General features: G+C 35.3%; 1 protein-coding gene across 3 annotated transcripts in view; it reads left to right on the top strand.

Annotated features, from left to right (window-relative positions):
* TMEM135 (transmembrane protein 135) overlaps positions 1 to 27118 on the top strand; it is a 253981-nt gene that overhangs the window by 150472 nt on the left and 76391 nt on the right. For all 3 annotated transcript variants that reach the window (XM_047691065.1, XM_047691064.1, XM_047691062.1), the window contains one exon: positions 19161 to 19207. In XM_047691065.1, the coding sequence (XP_047547021.1) occupies positions 19161 to 19207 (47 nt within the window). The remainder of the gene's footprint in view (positions 1 to 19160; positions 19208 to 27118) is intronic.

Here is a 27118-nt window from a genome sequence, read left to right as displayed (position 1 = left end):
TCTAGGTCAGTGGTTTTAGCTGAGGGTGATTTTGAACACCCTCCCAGAGATTGCTGGTAATGTTTGGAGACATTTTGTTTGGTTGTCCTCACTGGTGTTGGGGGTGCCTTTGTCCTCTGGTGGGTAAAGGCCAGAGATGCTGCTACACATCCACAGTGCACAGGACAGCCTCCCACTTCTCAGCCCCTAACAACGAAGAATTGTCACTATTGCCACGGGTGAAAAACTCTGAGAGTTGGTTCTAGGGATTTGGCAGAGTGAGTGATTTAGACGGTGGTCCATTTGATCTTTTTTTTTTTTTCCCCACAGTTTACATTAAGGTTTATTCAGTGTTGTGCATTTGTGGGTTTTGACAAATGAATAATGACGTATATCCACCACTGTAGTATCATCCAAAATAGTTTTAAAGCCCCCCAAATCCACTATGCTCTGTTCATCACCCCCACCCAACCTCTGGCTACCACTAATCTCTTAATTGTCTACATAGTTTTGCATTTTCTAGAACATCGTTTAGTTGGAAGCATTTAGTATGTAGCCTTTTCAGATTGGCTTCCACTTAGTAATTTACATTTAGTTTCTTCCATGGCTTCTTTTCATGGCTTGCTAGCTTGTTCTTTTTTTTTTTTTTTTAAAGCACTGAATTATCCATTGTCTCCATAAACCGTAGTTATCCATTCCCCTGCTGAAGGACATCTTAGTTGCTTCCAGGTTTTGGCAGTTATGAATAAAACTGCTATAAACATGTGTGCAGATTTTTGTGTGGACAAAAGTTTTCAGGTCACTTGGGTGAATACCAAGGAGTACAGTTGCTGGATTGCTTGATAAGAGGGGGGCACCTGGGTGGCTCAGTGGGTTAAACCTCCGCCTTCAGCTCTTTGAGACTGGTTTGGGCCCGAAGTGATTAGTCCAGCTGATGTTGGCCTTAGGCAGAAGTGGAAAATCGGAAATAGTTATTTTCATCAGCTTCTTGCCCTGCCCTTCACATTGTCAATTCCATTGCTTGCATGCTCTGTGGGGTCTGCCTCTGTACCATCCTTTTGGGTTTGTCCTTTCTAACGATTCTTGATCTCATCAAACTTAGCTCCCTTGGGCCGTATTTCTTCGACATCTGTTCTCTGTTGCCTAGATAATAGAAAAAAGAATATACCTATTCATATTGTTTTAGTGCCCTTCTGTTAATTGGTGATAATACCTGCATCTCTTTTTCTCCTCTCGCGGTTCGTGGTGATTCTGCTGGATCCTTCCAAGATGGACAGTTGTCTACTCATGGGGCTATAAAATTTACAGATTGTCATTCACACAGATTATATGTGAATACTTTATTAAAACAAGAATATGGAATTCTTGTCTGATATCTGTGCAAAATGATTTAAATAAAAATTTAAACAAGACATTAGAAATATTTACATGCATTTATATGAAACTAATTAGAGCTAGCAACTCAGATTTAAAATACCAGTGAAAGCAGTTTGCGTACTGGAAATTACTAATACTAAGAATGATCTATAATCACTTGGGTACAGATTGCTTAACTTCTGAAGGTTGGCTGACCATCAGTTTTATTTACATATGTATGCAGAAATGGAATAACCAGGCAATAGTTTTGTTTGAAATTTAGTTGATATAAATAAAAAGCTTTGATTTGTAGTTTGGTGAACTAACAATCTGAAATGAAATTCAAATGTCATCTTATTATTATAGGTAATGGGAAAAGCTTTCTTCTAGTCCTTCATACTATGCTCACTCCTAAATAATGAGTATATTTAGTTGAAGAATTTACTTGTTGTTCAGCTAGTTCTCAATATATATAAAAGTGTATTTCCAATGAAAGTTTTGAGGCATATAAAGTTTTGAGGCCAAATACCAATATTTTAATGTTTAGGTTTCCCTTAAAAACTGGTTATCATACCCTTTTTCACTTTCATAATAATGAGATCATTCCAGTTTACACTTTGGCTCCTAGCTTGTTTAAGATGAAGGAATGTACACTCAGGATAACTCAGACACTGAGACTCTGTGTACCAGGAACCACCTGCTTTCCTTAGGGGCCTATTCTGTTAAAATATTAATCAGACTATTTGTTGTTCTGACAGAATTTCCATGTGAAAAATTTGGCTAACATACATGCATACCTCATTTTTGCCATGCCCTGTATTTAATACACTAAGAAAATTACATTTAGAAATGCTCTTTAGAACTTTGCAGTTTCTACTCCCAATTAGTTTAGTTTATTGTTACTAATTAAATTTTGAAGACCAAGAAGCCCAAGTCATATCAGTTTCAAAGTGCTTTGGTTGTTGTGAGGACTTAGTTTTTAGGGTATTACTCACGTGACAATATTAGGTCGATGTGCTCTGCTGGTATATTCATCTCATTCTTACTTTGTGGGTGGAGACAATGGTATTTAGATATGTTGTTTTAGAAATATCCCAGGGATGGGGCACCTGGGTGGCTCAGTGGGTTAAGCTGCTGCCTTCAGCTCAGGTTATGATCTCAGGGTTCTGGGGTCGAGTCCTGCATCGGGCTCTCTGCTCAGCAGGGAGCCTGCTTCCCTCTCTCTCTCTCTTTCTCTGCCTGCCTCTCTGTCTACTTGTGATCTCTCTCTGTCAAATAAACAAATAAAATCATTAAAAAAAAAAAAGAAATATCCCAGGGATGTCTTTGTATATGCTGTAATTTGTAGAATTTTATTTTGGAAAAGGCTCTTTGTAAACTGTAAAATACCTTTAAAAATAACCACCTCAAAAAATCTGACTCAGGTGAGTGAAATAACTTAGTCTGTAATTTAAGTGAATGTTTTTGTTATTGTTGTTCTTAACCATTAATTCCATGTCCCGAATGTCTATATGTTCAAAAATCTGCATTTTCAAGGTTCTGCTTTGGAATAGAACCTAGAGTAAGTATAAATTCACATTTTGGCGATTATTAAATAAATGTAAGATGCTAGAGAAAAGTAAACTAAAGCTGCAGCTATGCTAATTGCTGCTAAAAAGGACTGTGAGAACATTAAGAATGCTATTGTGAAAAGGTTTAAAAAAAAATAACAAACCTCTGTTCAACTCTTCCCATGCCTGTTACTGACATCTATAGGGGAAAAAAATTGAGAAGAAAATACAAAACTTATTTTTCCTTTCATGAGAGTTTCCATAGGAGTCGACGATGATCAGTTTGTGAATATAATTGAGGGACTCAGATACCGTATGAGGATCACATTCTTTATCCTGAAGATGCCTAGTCATCTCAGGTATGAAAAAGCAAGTCAGATGGAGAGAAAGAAAACAAGATGGAGGGTTCTCCAAGTTTAGACTGTACTCAGATTTGCAGGTATATTGTTTTGAGTTTATTTGGAAAGTATAGGGAGTACTCCTTTGGTAAGAGGGTTCTGCAGAGGAGTTGTGCATATAAACCAACCTATGTTCCCATCTGCCTCTGTCTTGTCTTTCCGCACACACATACATATATACATGTCTACTGATAAACATAGTACAGAGTAACATACTTCGAAGGGCAAAGAGTCTGAACAAACATTCCCAGATATCAGTGCCTAAAATGGTGGTTTTGAATGGTAGACAGACACACACTTCCTGTCTGCGTTTTAGGTCATATGGTCCAGATTCATCTCGGTAACTGCTTGTGTATAGATTTCATTCAAGGTCTTGACCTCATGCAGCTGGAATACAAGGCAAAGTAGAGATTTCCACGATAGAGTTGATGCCCGCTCTAAAAATCTCTCTTTTGAGAGTCATTTTGTAATCCATAATTGATAGCTAATACTGGATATAAACTTCATTTTGTACTAGATTTTTATCTCTGTTTATTCTTAATTCATTTTTACTGTTGGAACAAGACCAGATAGGCATTTAAGTTTCTTCTTGTTGCCCTAGACCCTTAAGTACTGAACAAAGTTGACTTTGGATTTTAAAAAAGATACTGGTAGTGATTTTTATTTTAATTCTTTTATCATTCTCTTTTAAAACTGTTAAGATGCTTTTGTAGGTACTTTGAAAAAGCATACATTCCCATATTATTGTGTCTCTTCGTGATAAACTAGATACTGAATCTGTCTTGTTTGACTGGGGCAGAAAAAAAACAACACAGACAATGAAGTTTTTTTTTTTTAATTAATTACCCAGCATAACAGAGAGGCCTTGATCTGTTGTGTTCCCTTCATGTAATAAGCATTGGAAGCTCAAAAGGAACAATCTTGTGTGTGGATTCAGTTTGGAAGAGATGATTGAAGTCCTCCATAGTTCATCTGATTCAGAATTCAAGCACATTCTATACCCACCCCACCCTAGCCTTTATTATCATTATTATTATTATTATTTTTTTTTTTGTAGAGGTAATGCACACTACATTGTGCTTTAAGAGTTTTTAAATGTTCTTTAGGAAACAAACAAAACAGCCCATTAGTCCTGGACCTTTCCTGCTTGAAGAAATGGTAGTATGTAAAGACGAATCAGCAGCTGGGTAGAAATAGTGAGAACCAAGACAGATATGAGCAATGCCGTGCCTAATCAAGGAAGGATTTTCTCAAATGAATTCTGGAATGAGCATATACCCAAAGAATGAGCATTGGGTATACTATTTGGGAGAACTAAGTGATATTTTATCATACCAGCCCATGAGTAAAATTACCCTATGCTCTGTTTAAACCAGCAGTATAAAGAGATGACATATCCATTTACTTATTGTTGGTGGCCGTTTTGGGGGGAGGATTATGCATCGGCTTGAGCTGGTTCTCAGTGGACACCTAAAATATTTGGAACCCAGCTGGAGGGCAGCTGTTGGTTTTTGGTCCCCAGAACAGTGTTGTTTGGTAAAGCAGTGAGTGCTGTCCTACTGGCCACCTTATTAATATTATAATGACCCTCATTCTAATGTCTTTCTTACCTTTATCAAATGATATAAGTCTGAATTGCTATATTGCCATGTGCTGTTATGTGGCCTTGCCATGGCCTCTCTAAAGTAATCTTGGTGCTCATATGTATTTGTTTTTGTAATGTCCCTGAGGGAAAAACACCTTATCACCCTAAGCCCATTTCTTATTTGAGGTTAATGGGAATACCATCATTTGGATGAAAATAACTACCTACTACAAATTGTCTACTTACAATAATGAGGTTTCACTTAGGTGACCTGTTTACTTCGCCCTGCTGAAAACACAATATTTTTTCAGCTTTAACTTTGTTCTGAGTCCATATAAAAACCCTTCTCCATGTGCGGAATGACATGTGAGTTGTTTGTTTTTTTTTTTTTTTTTTTCCTTGAATTGAAACAGTAACATGTTTGGCAGTGTTAGGATAAAGAATGATTCTTTACATAGCTATGTAAACATACTGGAAAACTGGCTCTTGTAATTTTTTTCTCATCTCACTTAGTATATAAACGAGGAAGGTTTCTAGGGTTTTTTTTTAATTTTTTTTTAAAGATTTTATTTATTTATTTGACAGAGACAGAGATCATAAGTAGGCAGAGAGGCAGGCAGAGAGAGGAAGGAAAGCAGGCTCCCTGCTGAGCAGAGAGCCCGATGTGGGGCTCGATTCCAGGACCTTGAGATCATGACCTGAGCTGAAGGTAGAGGCTTTAACCCACTGAGCCACCCAGGTGCCCCTCTAGGTTTTTTTTTTTTTTTTAATTGTAATATTCAAATTACTTATTTTAGAAATTGACAAAAATGCATTTTTTAGATATGGTTTTCTTTACTAGAATGAATATTTCATAGAAATCTTGAGGCTTATGGAATTTTTCTTGTCATCTTTGCTCTTTTCTTAAATCGGGTTCATTATGCAAATAGTGAATTCCTTCACATAGAGAGTATATCTTAACTTACTATTTTATTTGCTGTGTATGAAAATAAGAGATGTTTCATGATTAAGTTGAATGAAATTTATAAACTAATGCTTTAATGGGGGGATTTATTAATTTTTTTTAAAGATTTATTTATCTATTTGACAGAGAGAGGCACAGCAAGAGAGGGAGCACAAGCAGATCACGAGTGAGAGAGGCAGAAGTAGGCTTCCCCCTGAGCAGGGAGCCTGAGACATAGGGCTCCATCCTAGGACCCTGGGATCATGGCCTGAGCTGAAGGCAGTCGGCAGACACTTAAGGACTGAGCCACCCAGGTGACTCAATGGGGGTTTTTTAAAGGAATATTTGAGAGAAATCTGTCACAAATCAGGGGTTTTGTCATCACACTTGGTTTCTAACCCTGCCTCAATTCCATAACTATCTATGTTTCTCTGAACATCTTCCCTGAAATAGGCATAGTAATCCCTACGTTGCAGGGCTGTTTTGAGGCTCACATGCAGTGTTATAGGTCAGGCACCTACTACTGCCTATAACATGTAGCGAGCTCAGTAACATCGGCAATTGGTGGTGTTGGTGCACTGTTGTTTTAATTATTATTATATTGAGCTATGAAAAAATTCCCTTCCCTTTGTAAAAAAAATGACAGACCTGGGTTAACAAAATAATACGTTCGAAACATTATGGGGATTATTCCTCCCGTGGAAGCACTGTAACCACTCAATCAACATTAATAAGGATAAAATATTTTCTAGAGGCAGAGGAGTATAATTAAAAGCCTTGAATTTGAAACCAGAGTCATCTTAGCTTTGAGTCTCAGTTTAGCCACTAAATAAACATTCTATGATTTTAAGTGAGTAATTTATCTTCTGAGCTCACTTCCCTCATCTTCAAAATGGGACTGATAACAACCTACCCTGAAGAGCCATTGTTAGGATTAAAGATATTTTAAAAATACCTTTTATAGTACCTGGCAGTGTTAATCAATAGCAGTTTATTATCTGTTTTATTCCTCCACTTTCCTCTTTCTCCATGTTCTCTGGTCCTTGCATCTTTAAACTTATCCATGGTTTCTTTTGGCTTCCTTTTCACACTTGCTTCTTTTCCTGTTTGTTTTGAATTGCATTTTTGATGACTTTTAATGATGAAGTGAATTGACTGTACAATAGAGAAATGGGTGTGGGGGGAAAAAGAAGCAGTTGAATATCTTGATAACTTTTAAATATCAGTCAGGGACCAAACTTTACTTCTGATAAACTGCATTTCCTTTATTTGATCATAATTCAGATGCGGAAAAAGGTGTCGTGGGTATGTGACCATAATGTCTAATCGGTGTTTATAGCCCAGTACAAAGAGTATGCTTTCAATGAATATTTTGTTCAGTGAATGAATTCACATCTTGGCTTTTACCTGATTTCTAAAAAAATTTAAAATAAGTACTGAATGTTTCTATGTATAAACCTTTATCTGTAGTCTTCAATAGTGAGTTGTTTAAAGCTATTTATTTTTTAAAAATCTACTAGCAAAATTAGCATCTTGTTGTTATAAGGAATTAACTTGCAGATTGTATTAGTTACTGCATACTGGAATTTTTCATAGTTATATATTTTACATTGTTTCATTTTTATGGAAGACAAAGTACAGCTTATTCACTTAACCATAAAAGGACAGGATATCATATAGGCTGTACTTCCTTGCCACTATCTAACATAATTCTTTTACAGCTGAAAAATTTCAAGGTTAATGTGTTGCCAGACTGTGTCTGCTGACCTTAAAAGGTATAAATCAAGAATAGCCATCAGTACAAGGAAGAGACTAGGCCCAAATTTTGGTCATATTTAGTGTTATTTCTTACACTCAGCTCAATCAATGCAAATACTTTAAATTGTCCTAGTATGTACATATATTCTGTGATTTATCTCCTAGTATATTACTGACAGTTTGCTTTGAAATAATTTTCTCATACAGTGAAAAAAATTGACACAGGGAATCATAGAATTTTGGAGTTCTGAAGAGTCCTAGAGATTAATCTGACTTTTTTTAAAGATGAAAAAATTAAAGTTTAAAAAATGAAAGTGATTTGATAAAGTTTATAGTCTTACTCTGGAGACCCAAGACTTATTTCTTACCTCTAGTCTGGTGTTTGTGACTCTAACATTCCCCATAAGGTGTTTTGTACTGTTTCTGTATTTGTTTTATTATGGAAGGGAAATTCAAAACAATCATTAAGTAAAACTGCTAATCTAAAGCAAAGGGACAGGTTAAAAAAATGGATTATATGTTAGGTGGATTTTAATTACACAAGGACTTATTAAAATCATAAAGCAATACATAGCTATTTAACTTGAGCATTGTGCTGTTTAAAACTATGCATTGTCTAAAGCCGGTTAATATGATGATGACATGCTGTGTGTTCAGTGTCAAAATGTATACATTGCAAATTATGATAACACTCATTCATCCAGTAAGAGTGGTTTCTCCCAAGAGGCCATGCAACGATGGGTATTTGCAGAAAAGTGAAAAAATGCTTAGAATCTAAAGTTCAGCCTTTTAAAAAGTGTATGAATGGGAGTGCTATTTAGTTTTTTGAAAGATGGATTCTGTAAACAGAAACTAACGTCATATCAAAAGCCTTATATATAAAAAATCCAGGGGTGCCTGGGTGGCTCAGTCATTAATCATCTACCTTCAGTCAGGTCATGATCCCAGGGTCCTAGGATCAAGCCCACATCGGGCTCCCTGCTTGGCAGGAAGCCTGCTTCTCCCTCTCCCACTTCCCCTGCTTCTGTTCCCTCTCTCACTGTGTCTCTCTCTGTCAAAAAAAAAAAAGAAAAAAAAATCCATCCATATATGGAATTAGGTAAAATAGAGACTGTCCTTTGGGACCTTGTGTTCTAAGTAAGTTCTGGTGGAGACCTAAAACAAGGTATATACATGACCAAAAGCATTGCCTAAATGTGTCAAATAATTAAAATAATAACATAATCAGATGTTTTGGCGAGTACCTCTTGAAGGGTGACGTGTAAATATTCTGTTTCTAGCATATCATATTGGAGTGATTTGTTTATGTGCCCGCATATCCACTAGACTCATCTCATAAGGGCAATAGGCATCAACTATTATGTATTTTCATTTCCCTAATATGCTGGCAATATAGCAAGTACTGAATATGTATGTAAATGAAGTTGGGAACCTGTGTTTTATCTGTTCTTTTTCACCCAAAGATCATATAGGCTCCTGATTGTCTGGAGCTTTCCTTTTTATAGCTCTCTCTCTCTTTGACTTTTGAAGTCACAAAGTGTTAGAAACACACAGACACCAGATCAGTTTTTGTGAATGGGGGGTGGATGCATGGCTAACGTATGACTAAAGTACATGGGGGCAAGGGAAGTTTGTTGCTTCTTTTATAGAAACAGAGGTGAGCTTTCAGTATTTGTGTCAAGGAGAAAGAGGGCTCAATGAATGTGGGGGAAGTGGGCTTGATGAGTAACGAAGGCCAGGTAGCAAAGTTTGTCATTGTCTTTGGACACACTCAAGAAGGAGTGGTTGGGGACAAGGAACATTTATCGAGTATGTTAAAGAAAAATAGGAGAGCACTGTGGTAGGAAGTAGTTAAATGCACCATCTGTTTAGGTCTCTAGTAGGCTCTAAAATGACTTCAGGATATATGTTTTAACCATTTTGAGGCTTAAATGGTAAAAACAGCTTTCTTTTCCAGGACATGTTCACACTGGGCCATATTCACATTTTTAATATTTCTGGTTAATTTTAGGATTTTAAAGTATTCATATATTGTGACACTGTTTCTTTGTTAGAGCCTTGAGAGGGATAGTTTTCATATAATTCCACAGAGGGAGGAGAGTAGTAGTACCATTTTTTTCCTGAAAGTTTTGTAACCTCGATTGCAAGAAACCAGGTATTGAAAATCTATCACTTCCTAAAAAGGCATTCCAGAAGAAACTATTTTTGAGCTGAATGAACTTTACTTTTGTATTATTTGTTATACTTTGTGTGTACTCTTTGCCTAAAATGTTCTGTTGGCATTGGGCATTATAAGATTTCCTTTCATGATTACTTTTATTTAACCATTCATATTCTTGGGGTAAATAGATAATAATGAAATCAAGTCTATGTTTTCATATAAGTATATGTAGTTTCAAAAAATAAAAATGGGGGCGCCTGGGTGGCTCAGTGGGTTAAAGCCTCTGCCTTTGGCTCAGGTCATGATCCCAGAGTTCTGGGATCGAGCCCCGTATCGGGCTCTCTGCTCAGCAGGGAGTCTGCTTCCTACTCTCTACCTGCTTTTCTGCCTACTTGTGATCTCTCTCTGTCAAATAAATAAAATAAAATCTTAAAAAAAATGGTTTTTAACAGATCAACAGTCCAAAAATAGGCAAAGGATAAGAAAAAGAGTTAAACAAACTGACCAAAAAATGAACGAAGATGTTTATAAATCTCAGAGGCTCGGTTTCCCTTAAGAAAAATGCAGCTATAATATGAGCTCTCACTTCTTCCATCCATCCAGATTGGGAAGGATAAATAGTTTAATAAAACACAAACTGGGTATGGGAAAATAGGTAGTGTAAGGAAATAAGTGCTTTCATATATGGATGGTGGGAATGAATCAAAATAAAAAATGCACCTACCCTAAATACAGTGAGTTCACATCTAAGAATTTACCTCAAAAGATCTAAGTGCATGTTTGCAAAATGTATTTTGGTATCCAATATTTTTTGGTTCCGTTCACTCTAAATATCTATTCATAGACTGTTTTAAAAAATGTCAGCATTTACACATGGGTGTGTGTGTGTGTGTGTGTGTGTGTAAAATTAGAAAGGAAAGTATAAAACAATGCCTTTATTAGGTATGTATCTATATACAAATGTATGTACAGACAGGATATCAGAGATATGGAATAAGAGGGAAATTTCTTTTCACTATATTATTGTTATTCAATTTGCAGTTTTGTTTTTATTGTGTATGTGCATTACTTTGTAAAAATCAGTTTGAATAGTTTTTGACATGTGATTTACATGCTGTAAAACTTGCCAGTTGAAAGTGTTAATTATGTGAGTTTTAGTGTATTTATAGAGTTCTGTATCTATCCATATAGTCTAATTTTAGAAACTTTTCATCACCCCTAGAAGAAACTTTGTACTCTTAGTAAACAGTTGCTGTCAAACCTCACTTCCCTAGCTCTAGACATCCATTACTCTACTTTCTGTAAATAGATTTGTCTATCCTGGAATTCATATAAATGGTATCATACAATATGTGGTAATTTTTAACTAGCTTCTCTCTGTTAAATAATGTGTTCGAGGTTCATCCATGATGTAGCATGCCCTACATTGCCTTTTGAGTTAAAAAAATGTTAAAATTAGAGTAAAAAAAAAAAAGTGCAAAATTCCTTATCCTTTTTAGGTATGTTGTGCAGTGGTTGTGAAATGGAAGAGAATTACAGAGAAATTACTTCTTGTGAATAGTTACTATTTCTCGAGTGTCTTTGATGTACTAGTATCTCTTTTAGGCTTTATGTGTGTTATCTCATTTAGATCTTACAATAGATGTAATAGATGGTATTATATTGTTTCTACAAGTGAGTAAATTAAGTGGTATGATTATAAATTTTGTGTTAATTTTCACATAGAAGTGTAAAGTATAATCATAGATGTGTGCAGATTGTCTGCTTTACAGTCAAAATTAGAATATTTTAAGTGCTATATAACATTACCGCAGTGCACAGTGGAAATACCATTCACTAGCCAGACAGTTGTAATAGAATTTTTTGCAATTATGGAGCTATTCTGTATCTCTTCTGTTATAGTATCCACAACTACATGTGGCTATATTACGTGAAATATGACTAGTGTGAGTGAGGAACTGAATTTTATTTTATCTTATTATTTTTTAAAGGTTTTATGTATTTTTTTTTGACAGAGGGAGAGAGCACAGTAGGGGGAACAGTAGGCAGAGGAAGAGGGAGAAGGAGGCTCGCTGAGTAGGGAGCCCGATGCGCAGTAGCTCGATGTGGGGCTCCATCCCGGACCCTGGGATCTGACCTGAGCCAAAGGCAGACACTTAATGACTGAGCCATCCAGGCACCCCCTAAGGAACTGAATTTTAATGTTATTTAGTTGTAAATAATTTAAATTTAACTACACTCTGCTTCTGGCCTTGGCGTAGTAAGTTACTGGTTGATCAGGGTAATCCTTACTCCTACATCTGTAACAACCAAAACTTGCGCAACATACGAAACAATGTTTCAGTGTCCTGGACTTTAGGCGCTGAAGGGCAGAGGTCTCTGAAAGCCGGGAAACAAATGAAGTGAGCCCTAGGAGTATGCTAGCTTACTTTGTGGGGAGTTTCCAGGGTTGAATCAAAGAGGAGGCATTCTGACAGTTAAGGACTTTCTGCGTTGAACAAACTTAATGGAGAGTGAGAGGAGACTATGTTGGATAGAGTTCACAGAACAGAAGTCTAGAGAGAAAAGTGCTTAGCTGCTTACTGATTAGGGCATGTACCTGTGGGAAATGCCTCAGGCCAAGGAATGAATACCCTGAGAGGATTTAAGGTCCTTGCTCCAGTGCTAGGCTTTCAGATAGCAGGGGGAAGAGTGTCTTGTTTCTACTAGCCAGACTGGAAAACCTGAATGCATGTGGCGTTGGATAAAGTACACATAAGGGTCTTATCTCAGTAATGGGGAGTGATTGGCTCTAAATTGAGCACTAGTCTACTCCCTCCTAAAATACCTTAAGAGCACGTCCTTAAATGATCAAACGGTTTCCAAACAACTGTGTCGCAGAACAAAGCTCAAGAAGATTTATGAGAATACAAAAATAACCAGCACTCACCAAGGTAAAATTCAGAGAGTCTGATCTCCAGTGAAAATTACTGGACATGCAGTAAGAAACAAGAAAATTTGACCTTTAGTGAGACAATAAATATGTCAATATCAAACCCAAACTGACAAAGCTGTTAGAGTTAATAGTAAAGGACATTAAAAAGAGTTACTCTAACTGAATTCCATAGTTTCAAAAAATTAGAGACATGGAAAATAGGGGGAAAAATCCAAAACTTTGAGAGATAATAATTACAATGCGGAAGATGGAAAATTTTCTGAATGGCAATAATGACACACATAATGTCACTATGTGACACACACATAGAAAATACTAGTGAAGACATAACAATAGAAACAACTCAAAACACAGAAAGTAAGGAGAATTTTTTTTTTTTTAAACAAAGTAAGAGAATGTTAGTTGTGGGACAACTTCAGGGGACCTACCGTACATTAATTTGAGTTCCTAAAGAAGGAAAGGGGAACAGAAAAAAAAAATTGATGTAATTCTGGCTGAAAAATTTTCAGATTTGGTGAAAATTATAAACCCACAGGCCCAAGAAATTTAATGAAGCTGTAGTAGAAGAAACATGAAGACTACTGCAAGGCACATCATAATCAAATTATAAGAGGATTTTAGAGTGACATTTGTTGAGCTAACTATTGAAATAAAATGATCCATCAACCTAAAAATCTACACCCTGCAAAAATCTTTCAAAACAAAAGAAACTATTTTAGATCTACTTTTTAAAGGAAAAAAGTTAAGATGTACTCATTTTATAGTATAGGTTAAAGTACGATAGATGACAACAATAGCATAAGTGGCAGAAGAGGAGGAATGGAAGTATCCTATCGTAAAGGTTTATATTATATATTAAGTAGTATAATATCCCTTGAGTGGAGACTGTATCAATTTCAAGTTCTGTACAGTAAACCCTAAAACAAACACTAAAATAAGCCAACAAAGGAGAGAAAAGAAAATCATAAAAAATAGTTAATCCAGAAAAGGCAGAAAAAGGACACAAATGAGAAACAATAGAAAAATAAGTACCAAGGTGATAGATTTAATTTTGAACTTACCAGTAGTCACACTAAATATGAACACTCAATGCCAATGAAGAGATGGAGATTTTCAGATTTAAAAAAAAAAAAAAAAAAGCAAGAAACAACAGGTGCCTACACACAATGAACTTGTAATATAGAAGCCCAATCTGTTAAAAGAATGGATAACTAATAGTATCAAAAGAAATGTGGTGTTACTATCAGACAAAATAGATTTCAGAGCAAAGGATATTATCAGAGATAAAGAAGGTAATTTCATCATGATAAAGTGGACATAATTCTAAATGTTTATGTTCCTAAAAAGAAGGCTTCAAAATACTCAAGGAAAACTACAAGGAGAACTACAGGGAGAGATTGTGGAGACAACTCCACAATTATGGCAGGACATATTTTGATAACTTCTCTCAGTAATTGATTGAACAAGTGGACAAATAATTGGGGATTCAGAAGATTTGAACAACACCGTCAACCAACTTGACCTAATTGTTACTTATAGATACCTCTCCCAGCAACAGTAGAATGCACATTCTTTTAAAATGCACATGGCAGGTGGTGCCTGGCAGGCTCAGTCTGAAGAGCATGCAACTCGTGGTCTCAGCATTGTGACCTTGAGCCCCATGTTGAGTGTAGAGATGACTTTAAAAAAAAAAATACACGTGGAAATTTACCAAGTATATGGAACATATTCTGATATGTTCTGGGACACAAAATAAGTCCTGATAAATTTAGAAATAATCAGGTCATATTTCTAAATAAATATAGAAATAAAGTATTTTCTGACCATAATGGAATCAAATAAGTCAGTAACAACAGAAAAGTCACTTAAAATCCCCAAATGTTTGGAAACTAAATAACATACTTCTAAGTTGTGGATCACAGAAGTAAGCAAAAATAAAATTAGAAAGTATTTTGAATGAGTAAAAATGGACAACCAACTTATCAAAATCATCAGGGTACAGGTATAGCAGATCTTAGGAAGGTATTAATAGCATTATATACCTATACTAAAAGAGAAAAAATCTAGATCAATGACTTAGATTTCAGTCTTTAAGAAAATAGGAGAACAAAAGCAAATGAAATCCAAACAGAAAAGAAATTAATTAAGACTAAATTGAAATCAATGAAATAGAACACAAAAATGATAGAGAAAATTAATGAAACTGAAAGTTTGTTCTTTGGTAAAATCAATGCAGTTAATATATCTACACTCAGACTGGTCAAGAAAATAAGATACAGACTACTAAATTGGGAATGAGAGCAGTGCCATCACTACAAATTCCACAGATATGAAGATGGTAATAAGCTATTAACTTTTTGGGTGTGCTGGATGTTTGTTATCTTGATGATGATGGTAGGTATATAGTATGTGCCTATATCAAGACTTTAAAAATTATATATTTTAAGTATGTTAGTTTTACATCAGTAAAGCTCTTAAAAAATTGAACTAGCCACATGTGAATAGTAGCTATAGAACTGGACTGTGGAGCAGTGCCTTTGAGCTCCTGGAGGATCAAAACTGTATTTAAATATTGTCTGTATAGAGCAACTATAGAGGAACTCATTTGACCAATATTTGTTTAGTGAAGGAAATGCAAGATACAACTACTAAGCATGAGTGTATCACCTACCTTCTCAGCATATTCGTTTCCTGATATGAAGAAATAGAGGTTCGTCTAAGTTCTTTTTAGCTTTAAAATTCTGTAATTTGAAGCACAGACAAAATCTTCTTATTTAATTACAAATTTACATTTATTTGGAAAACCATTTTTTGAAAGTCAAGCTATTTAGTAAATTAACACAATCAATTAAAAATTTGAAATACTACATCACTCACATTTCAGTTTTTCTTTAGCATCTTTAATTAAGATAATACTGAACACCTTTCATAATAAAAAATCAGACCTTTCCAGTGGTTCTGTTGATATAGTCCCCTCGCTTATCTCTCATTTCCTCAGTGTCTGTACCAAGTCTCTGCATCCTTGACCACTTTATATAAAACAACAACCCCTATTCTCCTGTATTTATTTCCTTAACCTGCTTTGTTTTTCTCCAGAACTGCTATCACTAGCTTTTCCTTTAATATCTTCTACCTAACTAAAAGATAGCTCTCATTAGGGCAAGGATTTTGTCCATTTTGTGTACTGTTGTAAGTTCTAGAACTATGCCCAACACCCAGTAGGCATTCAGTATGTATCTGGTAAATGAATTGATCAATTGTACATCAGTATTCTTTAGATTCTCCTCCCCTTCCCTACTTGCACAGATATTCATCTCTTGGCTCTATACTGTATAAAAAATTTGAACTCTAAATATTGGTGATTTGAGAGATTTTGAAAGGTCTGCCTGTTGGTTAGAAACTTTCCAGACTCAGGTGTCTAGGTGACGTTTTTTGTATCCAGATCACTTCTATAAGTAACAAAACAAGATTGAAACAGTTTGCTGAATGCCTAACAGTCATTGTCTCATTGAATCTTCCCAACAGTTCAAAGTGAGATAAAATTCTCACTTTACAGACAAAGGATCTAAGGCTTAGGGAAGTTAAATAAGTCTTTGAAAGTCACATACAGCTAGATTCAAACCCAGATCTGTCATACCCCAAAGATTGAGATCTTGGGGCGCCTGGGTGGCTCAGTGGGTTAAGGCCTCTGCCTTCGGCTCGGGTCATGGTCCCAGGTCCTGGGATCGAGCCCCACATCGGGCTCTCTGCTCAGCAGGGAGCCTGCTTCCTCCCCTCTCTCTCTCTGCCTGCCTCTCTGCCTACTTGTGATCTCTCTCTCTCTCTGTCAAATAAATAAAATCTTTAAAAAAAAAAAAAAGATTGAGATCTTAAACATTGTACTCTTTACCAGTTTCAGATGTATTATTTGCAGAGATAAATGTTAGTTTAACATGAGCATCAGTAGATTTAGCTTATGAGGATAGAGCATAGCAACATTTTGAGGGAAAGAGACTAAGGAAGTTTTCCTTGGAGAAGTTAGAGGTTGTGGGAAGTATTTGTGGGACACTTCTAGAGAGGTTTGTGAGTAGGTCTGCAAAGGGGAAAATGACTAGGTCAGGGAAGGAATGAAACATTGAATATTAGGAAGGGTGGCTTTGTCCAAAGGGTAAAGAATGCTAGATACAACTTGAAGTTCATAGTCTGGGTCTTTGGCTGGCAAATTATAACCAGTAAACAAACTCACTTGGACTTTAATTTTTAATTGGTTGATCAGTAACTGAAAGTTATTCCTTATGCTTTAACTTATGTTGTCAAAAGCAGTGATATGAACCTTATACATTATTGATAGGGTATTTTTAAAGTTAATGGAAAGGAGAGAGGGAAAGAAGGAGTGAGGAGAACAGAAGATAATGTGTCGGTGTTTATTAGGAAAGAGAGATTTTATATACTTTACGTATAGAAAAAGATTTTATGTATTTTATATGTAATAATAAAAATATTTGTTTTGTAGTAATTGATACTTATTTTCCTTTGGTTTGTAGGTTTGTAGATTTTTAAGCCATTCAGCTTATGTTTGTAGTGCTTATCATAAGTCAAGGCGGCAAACCTTTCAAACTTAATTTGTAATAGCAAAACTATTAGACTTTCCTTAAGTTGACTAGAAATTATTTGTGTTGTAAGTAGCAAAACACTGTTTTGCACTGTATTCATTTTTGGCATACTCTGTGGTCAGCTTTTAACAGTTAAAGATTGTTCATTTGTCATTTGTCTATAATGTGGGGCCATTGACAGTCATGTTGAGCCTACACTGTTGTTAACATAAAAACACATTTTACAACTTGCTTTTCAGTGATTTACAACAACTTATGGAGATCCACTTTATTGGCACAACTAAGCTTTGGTTAGGACTTGGATTCTGGATTCTTTCCATATACTCTTTTTTTTTTCATTAAAGAGAGAAAGAGTAGGGAGAAAGGGGCAGAGGGAGAATCTTAGGTGGGATCCATACCCAGTGTGGAGCTGGATGCAGGGCTTGATCTTACAACCCTGAGATCATGACTTGGGCCAAAATCAAGTCAGATGCTTAACTGACTGAGCCACCTAGGCGCCCCCTCCGTGTATACCTTATTTGGTTGTGTTCAGTGTTATATATTTGAGGAGAGCTTTTAAACTTAGGTTTACTGTGTTCAGATGCCTGTTTTTGAGGATTTTTTTTTTTAAGATTTCATTTATTTATTTGACAGAGATCACAAGTAGGCAGAGAGGCAGGCAGAGAGAGAGGAGAGGAGGAAGCAGGCTTCCCGCCAAGCAGAGGACCCGAAGCAGGGCTCGATCCCAAGACCCTGGGATCATGCCCGGAGCCAAAGGCAGAGGCTTTAACCCACTGAGCCACCCAAGCGCCCCTAGAGGAATTTTTAATAGCTAGTTCATATCCCAGAAAGGATGATTAATTCTATTTTCAGGAGTTTTTCTCATTGATTAGAATTGGTTGACAACTGAACTGTATTTTACATTAAAAAAAAATCTGGTCATCTGGGTATAACAGTTAATATGTTTATGATTTATTTGCTGACTTCATTATAGAAGAGCTATTTTCTTTGCTCTTAAGTGACTTGCTTTTTCTTGGCATTTTGAGAGATGATTTTTTTTTTTTAAAGATTTTATTTATTTATTTGACAGACAGAGTTCACAAGTAGGCAGAGAGGCAGGCAGAGAGAGAGAGAGGGAAGCAGGCTCCCTGCCGAGCAGAGAGCCCGATGTGGGATTCGATCCCAGGAACCTGAGATCATGACCTGAGCCGAAGGCAGCGGCTCAACCCACTGAGCAACCCAGGCACCAAAGAGATGATTTTTAAAAAATGATGGTTCCTTTTTGAACCATGTTACCCTTCTACCCAGTATATATACATATATACATATCATAATATATATTCATGTTGTATAATATATAATGTATATAATTTATTTATATGTGTGTGTACAGTCTCTTTATTGCCTTAATATGGTTTATTTGAAAGGTAGAGAATGTGATACATGTATGACTAGTTTTACACATCTTTAAATTGTTTCAGGTACAAGATTTAAGTGGGTATTTTGCTTTTATAAGACACAAATGATGCAACATGGATGGAGCTAGAGAGTATAATGCTAAGCGAAATAAGTCAGTCAGAGAAAGACAGACACCCTGTAATTTCACTCACATGTGGGATTTAAGAAACAAAACAAGTAAAGGGAACAAAAAAGAGAGGAGAGACAAACCAAGAAATAGACTCTTCTTAATTATAGAGAACAAACTGCTGGTTAGCAGAGGGAAGGTGGGGGGGGTGCGGATTAAAGAGCACAGGTGTATTGGTGAGTGCTGGGGGATGTATGGAATTGGGGAATCATTATCTTATGCCCTTGAAATTAGTATAACATTGTATGGTAACTATACTGGGATGAAAATTGGAACAGAAAGACAACACAAATGATATCAGTGTTCTTTTGCAAGTAATATATTTTCTCCTTGTTGTAGGTCCTTTTGTTCTGCATCACAGCTGCCATGTACATGTTCTTTTTCAGGTATGTCCTGTTATACCTATTTATTTTCATAGAAAAAATAGTGTTCCTTTGTGGTTTTTAAAAAATCATCCATGTAACTAAAGTTATTCCCTAAATAATTATTTCTCACAAGTGGCATGAGATTTCGTTTTTCTTCCTGTGTTTTCTCCCTAGAGTGGTTAGAGATAAACCGCTGCTTCCTAATAGAATAGAAGAGAAGTTAAGAAGATTTGTTTTCCCTTTTTCCATATTATTTATAGGTTCATCTGGGAAAGCTGAATATATAAATGGTCTCAAAACCTGACAAGTGAATTTTTGTTTTTTGTGGACCTGAGTTCAGGTGTTTTTCACTCTCCTTATAAAACAGTCAACATTTTAAATTAAGAAAAAAATGTTGGTAGGATTTAATCTAAATCTTCTACAGAGGTAATCTAGCACATCAGTCATTGTCTTTAAAATATTAAATGAGTCCATCATGTCAGAGTTGTATTTCTCATTGACCTGAAACGGTGAGGCCCATGGAGGAGTCTTAGGATGGCTCAAGATTTCAAGGCCAATGGAAAGGATACCGTCGTTCTATAACCATAGCAGTACAGTAAGGGGATTTTGGATTGGGAAGAGTCCACACCTTCATAACCTTTGTGATACCAGTAATTCCCATTTATTTCACTCTTATTACACTAATTTGAATAGACTTTTTCTTGATTTTTTTTTTCCTGGAATAGGCAGGATTCAGTCACAGCAGAAAGGACCAAACTTTTAAAATTAAAATTTGTACTGGATTAACAAAAGCAGTTACAGGTTTTAATAAGATGTATTTGGTAGATATCTTCATTTTTTTTTTCTTTTTACCTGAGTCAGACAATTCAACCATACCAGAATTTTAAAACAACTGATTTCCTGCCAGAACATCCTAATAAATATTTGATAAACACAATGATAGGATTTTAACTTACTGTGACTTTATCAAAAAATTTATATGTGCATTTAAAGTGATGCTGCTGCTGTTATTCTTGTAAAGGGACAGCCAGGCCATAAAAGGGAAAAATAGATCAGACTTCAAGGTAGGGAGAGCTTGATTTGCAAAAGATTGGTGGTGGGTGCAAAATATTTTTTGTCAGTTATTAGTGACTGAAAAATCATTGCAGCTCGCTGGCAGTCTTTGTGAAATTGTTTGAGCTACCATATAGTTTCTTTCTTATATTTTAACAATTTAGGGGTGAGGTAGAGGAGTTAGGGACAATGACAGCATCGTTTCATTGGTTTCTAAAAATTGTGTATTGTATTCAGATACATTATTAGAAAAATATTGTACAAAGTTCACATGATTTGATCTTTATGTCTATCTAGTCTACTGGGGAAAATATTAAAAAGGGAAAAATTTAGAAACCTGTCTTCTGTTGACCAGCACAGGAGGAAAATAAAATATCAGGTAAATTTTCTTTTAGTGAAAATTCCTAAAAGAAGATAGTTAAATGCAGCAATCCTTCCAGTATGACATTTAAAGACAGTGTATTTGATCAACAGTTAGCATTTCTTAGTCATCAGTTTTTGAGGTTTAAAAACAAATTGTTTGTTGAATATAGTGATAATGCCCAAGTTTTAGCTTGGTCCTCAGAAATCGGACTTTGAAAACTGCTGCCATCAACGTAGTATTTTTGGTGTAGGAAGAAAATCAGCCCTATAAATATGTATTTTGGTGTAGAGCTATGAAACCTTTTCCTGTTTAAGTCACAAAGTCTAGGTTAAAAACAACAATTTAAAATACTTTCCAGAAGGCTCAATACAAGGTTTTAGTGCCAAAACAAACATTTTCAGTTTTCTGAGGAAAGGGGTTGTTTTCTCCTAAAAGAAGCACTATCACCAAATTCCTACTGTTCTTGGCAGAAATTAGTTTGAATAACTCAACAAAAGAGGTTTGGCAAATGGTAAAATAAAACCATTTATAAAGTACTACAATCAAACAAAACAGTGTTAGATGTTTGAACTCCGGCGTGTGTTTGGAATGAACAAACAACATTGTACATAGCAGTTAGCAAGTCTAATTGCATTAAAATACTTTATCCTTAAAACTCGGTTTTATATACAAATACTTGAGGTCACATTTTTTCCATTTATTAACAGTTTTAATTCTAATTGCTTAAAATTAGATAAACAAATATCAAATGATATAGTCCCTAGGTTTCCATTTATGGTAATTTCCTTTGAGAGGAGAGGATAAGGGAATCATTTGATGTTAGAAATTAATCAACTTGTGTTTTTATCCTAACCTGCAAATGGGAAAAAGAGAAATGAGACCCCCTTTCAATAGAGAGAAAATGTGTCAATTTTATTTATTTAGAAAAGGAACTTGAAGTAGTAAGTCCATAGCATTATTTTCTAGAAGTGACATATAGGATGTGATGATTATAGTATGAATTTACTTTAAAAGTAATGCAGTGTTCTTAGTATTAAAAGAATGGCTATCAACATGTGTAATAAAAACTCTTACTTTGAGTAGTTCTTTTGTTATTTTTTTAATAGGTACAGTTTTCTTTTTATGTGCATTTTTTCATACATAGTGATCTTGATTTTCAATCTGTACACCAGAAATAAGGCTTACATTCAGATAGAATCCTGGGAAAACTTCAGAGGCTTGGGTTGAGGAAGGTTAATACGTGAGGAGAGTTCTAGGTCTTTGTCAACTGGCCATCCATCCATCCAGGTTTCTTTCGATACCAGCATGTGCTGTGGATTCTGTTAGGAACTGGGGTACAATGTTTTGAAGATATTTTGAAAGAAGTCTTTCTGTACAACCCCCCAGTGGGCATTCTTCTTAATGATTGTGCTTCCATTGTTCAATCATGTTATTATTTTGTATGTTGTCAAAACTTTGTCTTAGAACATGTCTGTCACTACGACAGAAAAGTCATGGTTGACAATTTGGTAGAATATTTTTTCTCACGCATACCTTTAAAGTCCCCCCCGCCTTTTTTTAAACTTCCAAATGTGTACTTATGGGTAAAGCAACCTGTTATTTTTAAGTCAAGGATTTATTATAGTTGTTGATTCAGGCTTGTCTAGGATCTTTCTAACAGTCATATGGAGAGAAGAAATTAGTTTCTTTTGAACCTTTAGCTTTTTTTTTTTTTAACTGAAAAGCAAAGGAAAGAATCAACAACAACACAAGCAGCATGCCAAAACTACTACACATAATCCTGCTCACAAAAAACAATGAAACATGCTACACTTTAAACTATTTATTTATTGGCTTTATTTTCAACATTAGGTATCTGTGGATGGAGAACACATAGTTTAGGAAAGTGAAATAATTCAGCTTCACTTTTTATTAATAACTTAATTTAAAATAGACAGTATCATAAAGCATATCATGACGACTTTGATCCCATTCTGTTGAATACTTAGCTAGAAATTCTTTCCACCTGCCTTTGCAAAGGTAGCAACAAATCCAACAGTTTGTTTAAACACGTAGATCGAAAGGCTTAGGCTTGTTGTCATAGCAAATAGTCTATGGACTGTATGATTCACAAGGAGACATATCTTAATCTGCTATAAACATTGAAAAACATGGCATTTTTATTTAGAATCCAATGCAAATTAAAGTTGATTGTTGTTGTGTTTAAAACATTATTTAGAACACTATTAATGCCTGCCATTGATGAGTCCTAGTCGACTCTCTGTGAAGGTAGGAATAATAAACCGTTTCAATAGTTGTAAGATAATGGATATATTTTGTTTTCAAGAAAATGAAATGACACTATTTATAGGCTGTCTGCATTTTTTGTGTGAAAGACATTTGTGATAGTCTTCGAATTTTTTATTTTTATATTTTTTAAAGATTTTATTTATTTATTTGACACAGAGAGAGAGATCACAAGCAGGCAGAGAGAGAGAGGGAAGCAGGCTCCCCACTAAGCAGAGAGCCCGATGCGGGGCTTGATCCCAGGACCCCAAGATCATGACCTGAGCCAAAGGCAGAGGCTTAACCCACTGAGCCACCCCGGTGCCCCTGCCCTTGATTTTTTTTTTTTTTTTTTTTAAGATTCATTTATTTACTTGACAGAGTTCACAAGCAGGCAGAGAGAGAGAAAGGGAAGCAGGCCTCTGGCTGAGCAGAGAGCCTGATGTGGTACTCAATCCCAGGACCCTGGGATCATGACCAGAGCCGAAGGCAGAGGCTTTAACCCACTGAGCCACCCAGGCGCCCCTGCCCTTGAATTTCTTAATGTAAATGTAACCTAGTATCTTTGAAATAACTTGAACAGCGAGTGAAGAACTTTTGATCTGGGTCTTTTGACCATTATTGATTTTTTAATAAAAGGCCTTAAGTTCTATTTTTTAAAGTATTGCCTATAATTACACAAAGATCCAGTCTAGAAAATCAGATATGGCATTTGAACTTTAAAAGTTTTACTTCAGGATTAGGAGAATTTTCCCCGAATAATGAAATTTGTATTTTGAAGAGATTTCTTCCAGCAAAACAGAGAGTGAATTGGGGGTTTGGAGGGGATATAATGGCAGGTAATGGGAGGATACTGTTGCAGTTATCCTGGAAGGAAATGGTGGGGATGTGACTGAAGGTTATTATGATAATGACATAGTGAAGAGTGGATCTATCTGAGATATGAGGACTTTTTTTTTTTTTTTAAAGATTTTATTTATTTGATGGAGAGACACAGCAAGAGAGGGAACACAAGCGGCAGCCAGGGAGTAGGAGAGGGGAGTGGGAGCAGGGAGCCTGATGTGGGGCTGGATCCCAGGACCCTGGGATCATGACCTGAGCCAAAGGCAAGATGCTTAACGATTGAGCCACTCAGGCCCCCGGATGTATGAGGATTGATGCTTGGATGAAGAAGAGAGAAACACTGGAAATTAACAAATTAGAAAATTAGAAAATGTGTGGAAATTGAGTACAGGTTTTGCAAATACTGAGATTGAAGTGCATTTAAGATACTTACATTAAGAGATATAAATATCACTTGGTTATTTGAGATTAGGGGATAGAGGCTATGCTTGATTGTCACACCAATTGGTGGAGTACAAATTATATACAACTTCTGTATGCTCAGTTTTTTCTTTACTAAATAGTATAAATTATTATATGGACCTCAGAGGTTGGGTGATTAAATTAGACACAGCATCTTTCAAACTTTTTGAATATGACCCTAAATAAACTACATTTTGTATTGTGAATACAAACATACATAAATTTTCCAGAATAATACTTAAACTTATCACATGGAATACAATTTCGAGATTTTTTTATTCTGATTTATCTATTTAAAAAGCTGCTTTGAACCACTAATGAGTAACAACAGCAATGTGAAAAAAACACTGAGCTATTACAGGTGATTACCTAGCTCAGTGATTATTACTTTAGCAGAAGTGGATTATGAGTAATGATTATTATCTGTAAACTAGGAAAGCAAGTTAATTAAAATGGAAAACTTCAAGAATGAGGGCATTATCTTTAGTGTTAATGCTGTAAGTATATTCATTAAGGTAAGGGCTAAAAATGTTCATTTGGTCTAGCAACCTGGGGTTAGTGGTAACCAGCTAGGGAAATTTTTGTTGTTGAATTGGTTACTAGATTGAGAAATGTGACATGATGTTCATTTTAAATATAAACAATTAAATCTGTCGTTTATTTTTTTATAAAGTTGGGAAAATTTATTTAATAAATGCAAAAAATGTGAGCTGAGGAAGCAGAATGAGTATAATCTCAAAAAGTTTGAGAGGAGAAAGGGCAAGTTGTTACAGGAATAGGTTTTCCTTTGGATTCCTTTTTAGTTTATTATTTTTTTAGGCAAGAGAGACTAGACTATGGGAAGGTTTGAGTCAGAGAAGGTTATACAATAAGCCAGAGAATTAACAAGTTGGAGAATTAGGAAAGAGAAGAGAAATTGTCTAAAATGCAGTCCAAAATGTCAACATAGATAGCTAGATTGTTAAATATGTATTTGTCTGAGCGAGAGATTAGGAGAGAATTGAAGTTCTGTTTGAAAGCCTTGAACATACAGTTAAAGTGGAAGAGGACTGATACATTAATAGAAGAGGTAGTTAATAAAAAAAATCTTAGGCCTTTGGCTCTCTAAATTCATTGTCATTCTTAAAAGGTTAACTTGTTAATAAAAATTGGTATGGGCTTGGGAAACCAACATTCCTCAGAAGATATATGCAGCTGAATGTACTTTCATAATTGGCAACTAAGCTAGTGAACTTACCAAGAATGCGCAATCTGTCCTATGCAAAGGTAAAGGTAGAGATCATTAGGATTGTTGTTTTCCTCAAAGCAAGCTGAAAAGGTGAAGAAACAGGTTTAAAATTTTGTAAATCACTTTCTCCAGCGATGCAGAGCTTATTAAGTCAAATGACTGTAATCTTTCTTTTTTGGGGGGTAGAAAATTAGTCTGTCCATGTGGTGAATGTACTCCCTCTGAGGATGGAAGTTGTAGCAAATCCCTTTTCACTTTTGCCTGTCAGCCTTTGATACACTGTGCCTCGAATAAAGAAATTGCTCAGACATTTTATATCTAATGTAAATGTTTATTGTCTTTAGTAGAAAGTGAAGAGAAATGTTTGGAGAAGTGGTATCAACTCAAAATGCAACTTCTTATGGACTTAAAGTGCACTTCTACTGTGATTACAGTAGAAGTGGTCAGTTGTCTTTGCAGTTTTATTCTCAAGAATAAAAATGGCATTTTTGGGTGTTTTTCTAAATGTAAATGTTTTGTTTACTTTTACTGATGTTGAAGTTCAGGAAGTGATGACATCCACATGTTACCAAGTCAGTGATGAGTTTACACCATTAACATGCCAGTTGGTTTATTCTAGAAGTTCTGAGGGTCCCCTGGATATTGGGGTCTCTATGAATGAAGATGGCAGTTTTGCAGTAGACCTTACTTATGTTTATCCTTTTTTTAACTAAGAACCTGAAGTACACTTCTGACCTAAAACAGTTTTAACTTCTGTTAGCACTGTTCACCGAATCAAGTTGGTACCATTTAGTTGTATTTGTATTTATTTTTTATTGAACCTGTAAGATACAATGTAGCTAGAATTTAATGGTAGTAATAGCTATGTCATGAACAAGAAGTCATTTGTTCCAAGTTCTACAGTTGTATTTATTTTATTGAAAAAAGAATAATTCTTGCAGGTAATTCTTCTTAAGCAGTTAGGAGCAATGAAAATGTTTTTGTTTTGGAAACAACAATTCACAGAAGATTTTAACAAAGCATTTTTCAATAAAGCATTTCATTTTTGAGCAACAAGAAATCGCTCCTGGGTATAAGAATCTGTTACCTTAACAGAAGTCTCAGCAAATCAAATATAAGTAAGAGAAATGATACAATAAATCTCTAACATTAATGGTGAATTCTTGAAATAATGTAGATACATTTTTTTTCCCTGATGATGTCAGTAATAGTTCATCAGCATTGGTGATTATTGCTGGAGGCGTTTGGGTAAAAGAGTATCCCATAAATGTTTGAATAAATGATACTGAGTTTAAAGTATCTAATGATTAGAAGTAAAATTTTTAGCTTTTCAGAATTTTCATATACTTAATGAAACATGTAGATGTGATTTTGGAAGTTCTATGGTGTAATAGAAATTGTATAGTCTTCAGTGCCTCACGTTCAAACAAACCTCTCTTTAGGTTTTGGCTCTACCACTTACTAATTCTGTGGCTTCGGTAAATTATTTCTCTGGTTGGTTTTAAAATTTTTCATCCATAAAAGTATCCCTGTGGCAATGAGAATTTAGAACAGATACCCCTCAGGAAAATATGTTTTTAAAAGATATTTATGTTTCCAAACCAATACTTTAAAGTTAACATATAAATGAATCTATAAAATGTATTTGGAGTATAGTGCCAGTGGTACTATAGAAACAAACGATATTTATGAGAATATATTTTTATTTCTAATGTGT

Source organism: Lutra lutra, chromosome 10 (genome assembly GCF_902655055.1).
Source record: "Lutra lutra chromosome 10, mLutLut1.2, whole genome shotgun sequence".
Taxonomy (NCBI): Eukaryota; Metazoa; Chordata; class Mammalia; order Carnivora; family Mustelidae; genus Lutra; species Lutra lutra.
The sequence above is the reverse complement of the archived record's forward strand: the minus strand, read 5'-3'. Positions and strand labels throughout refer to the sequence as shown.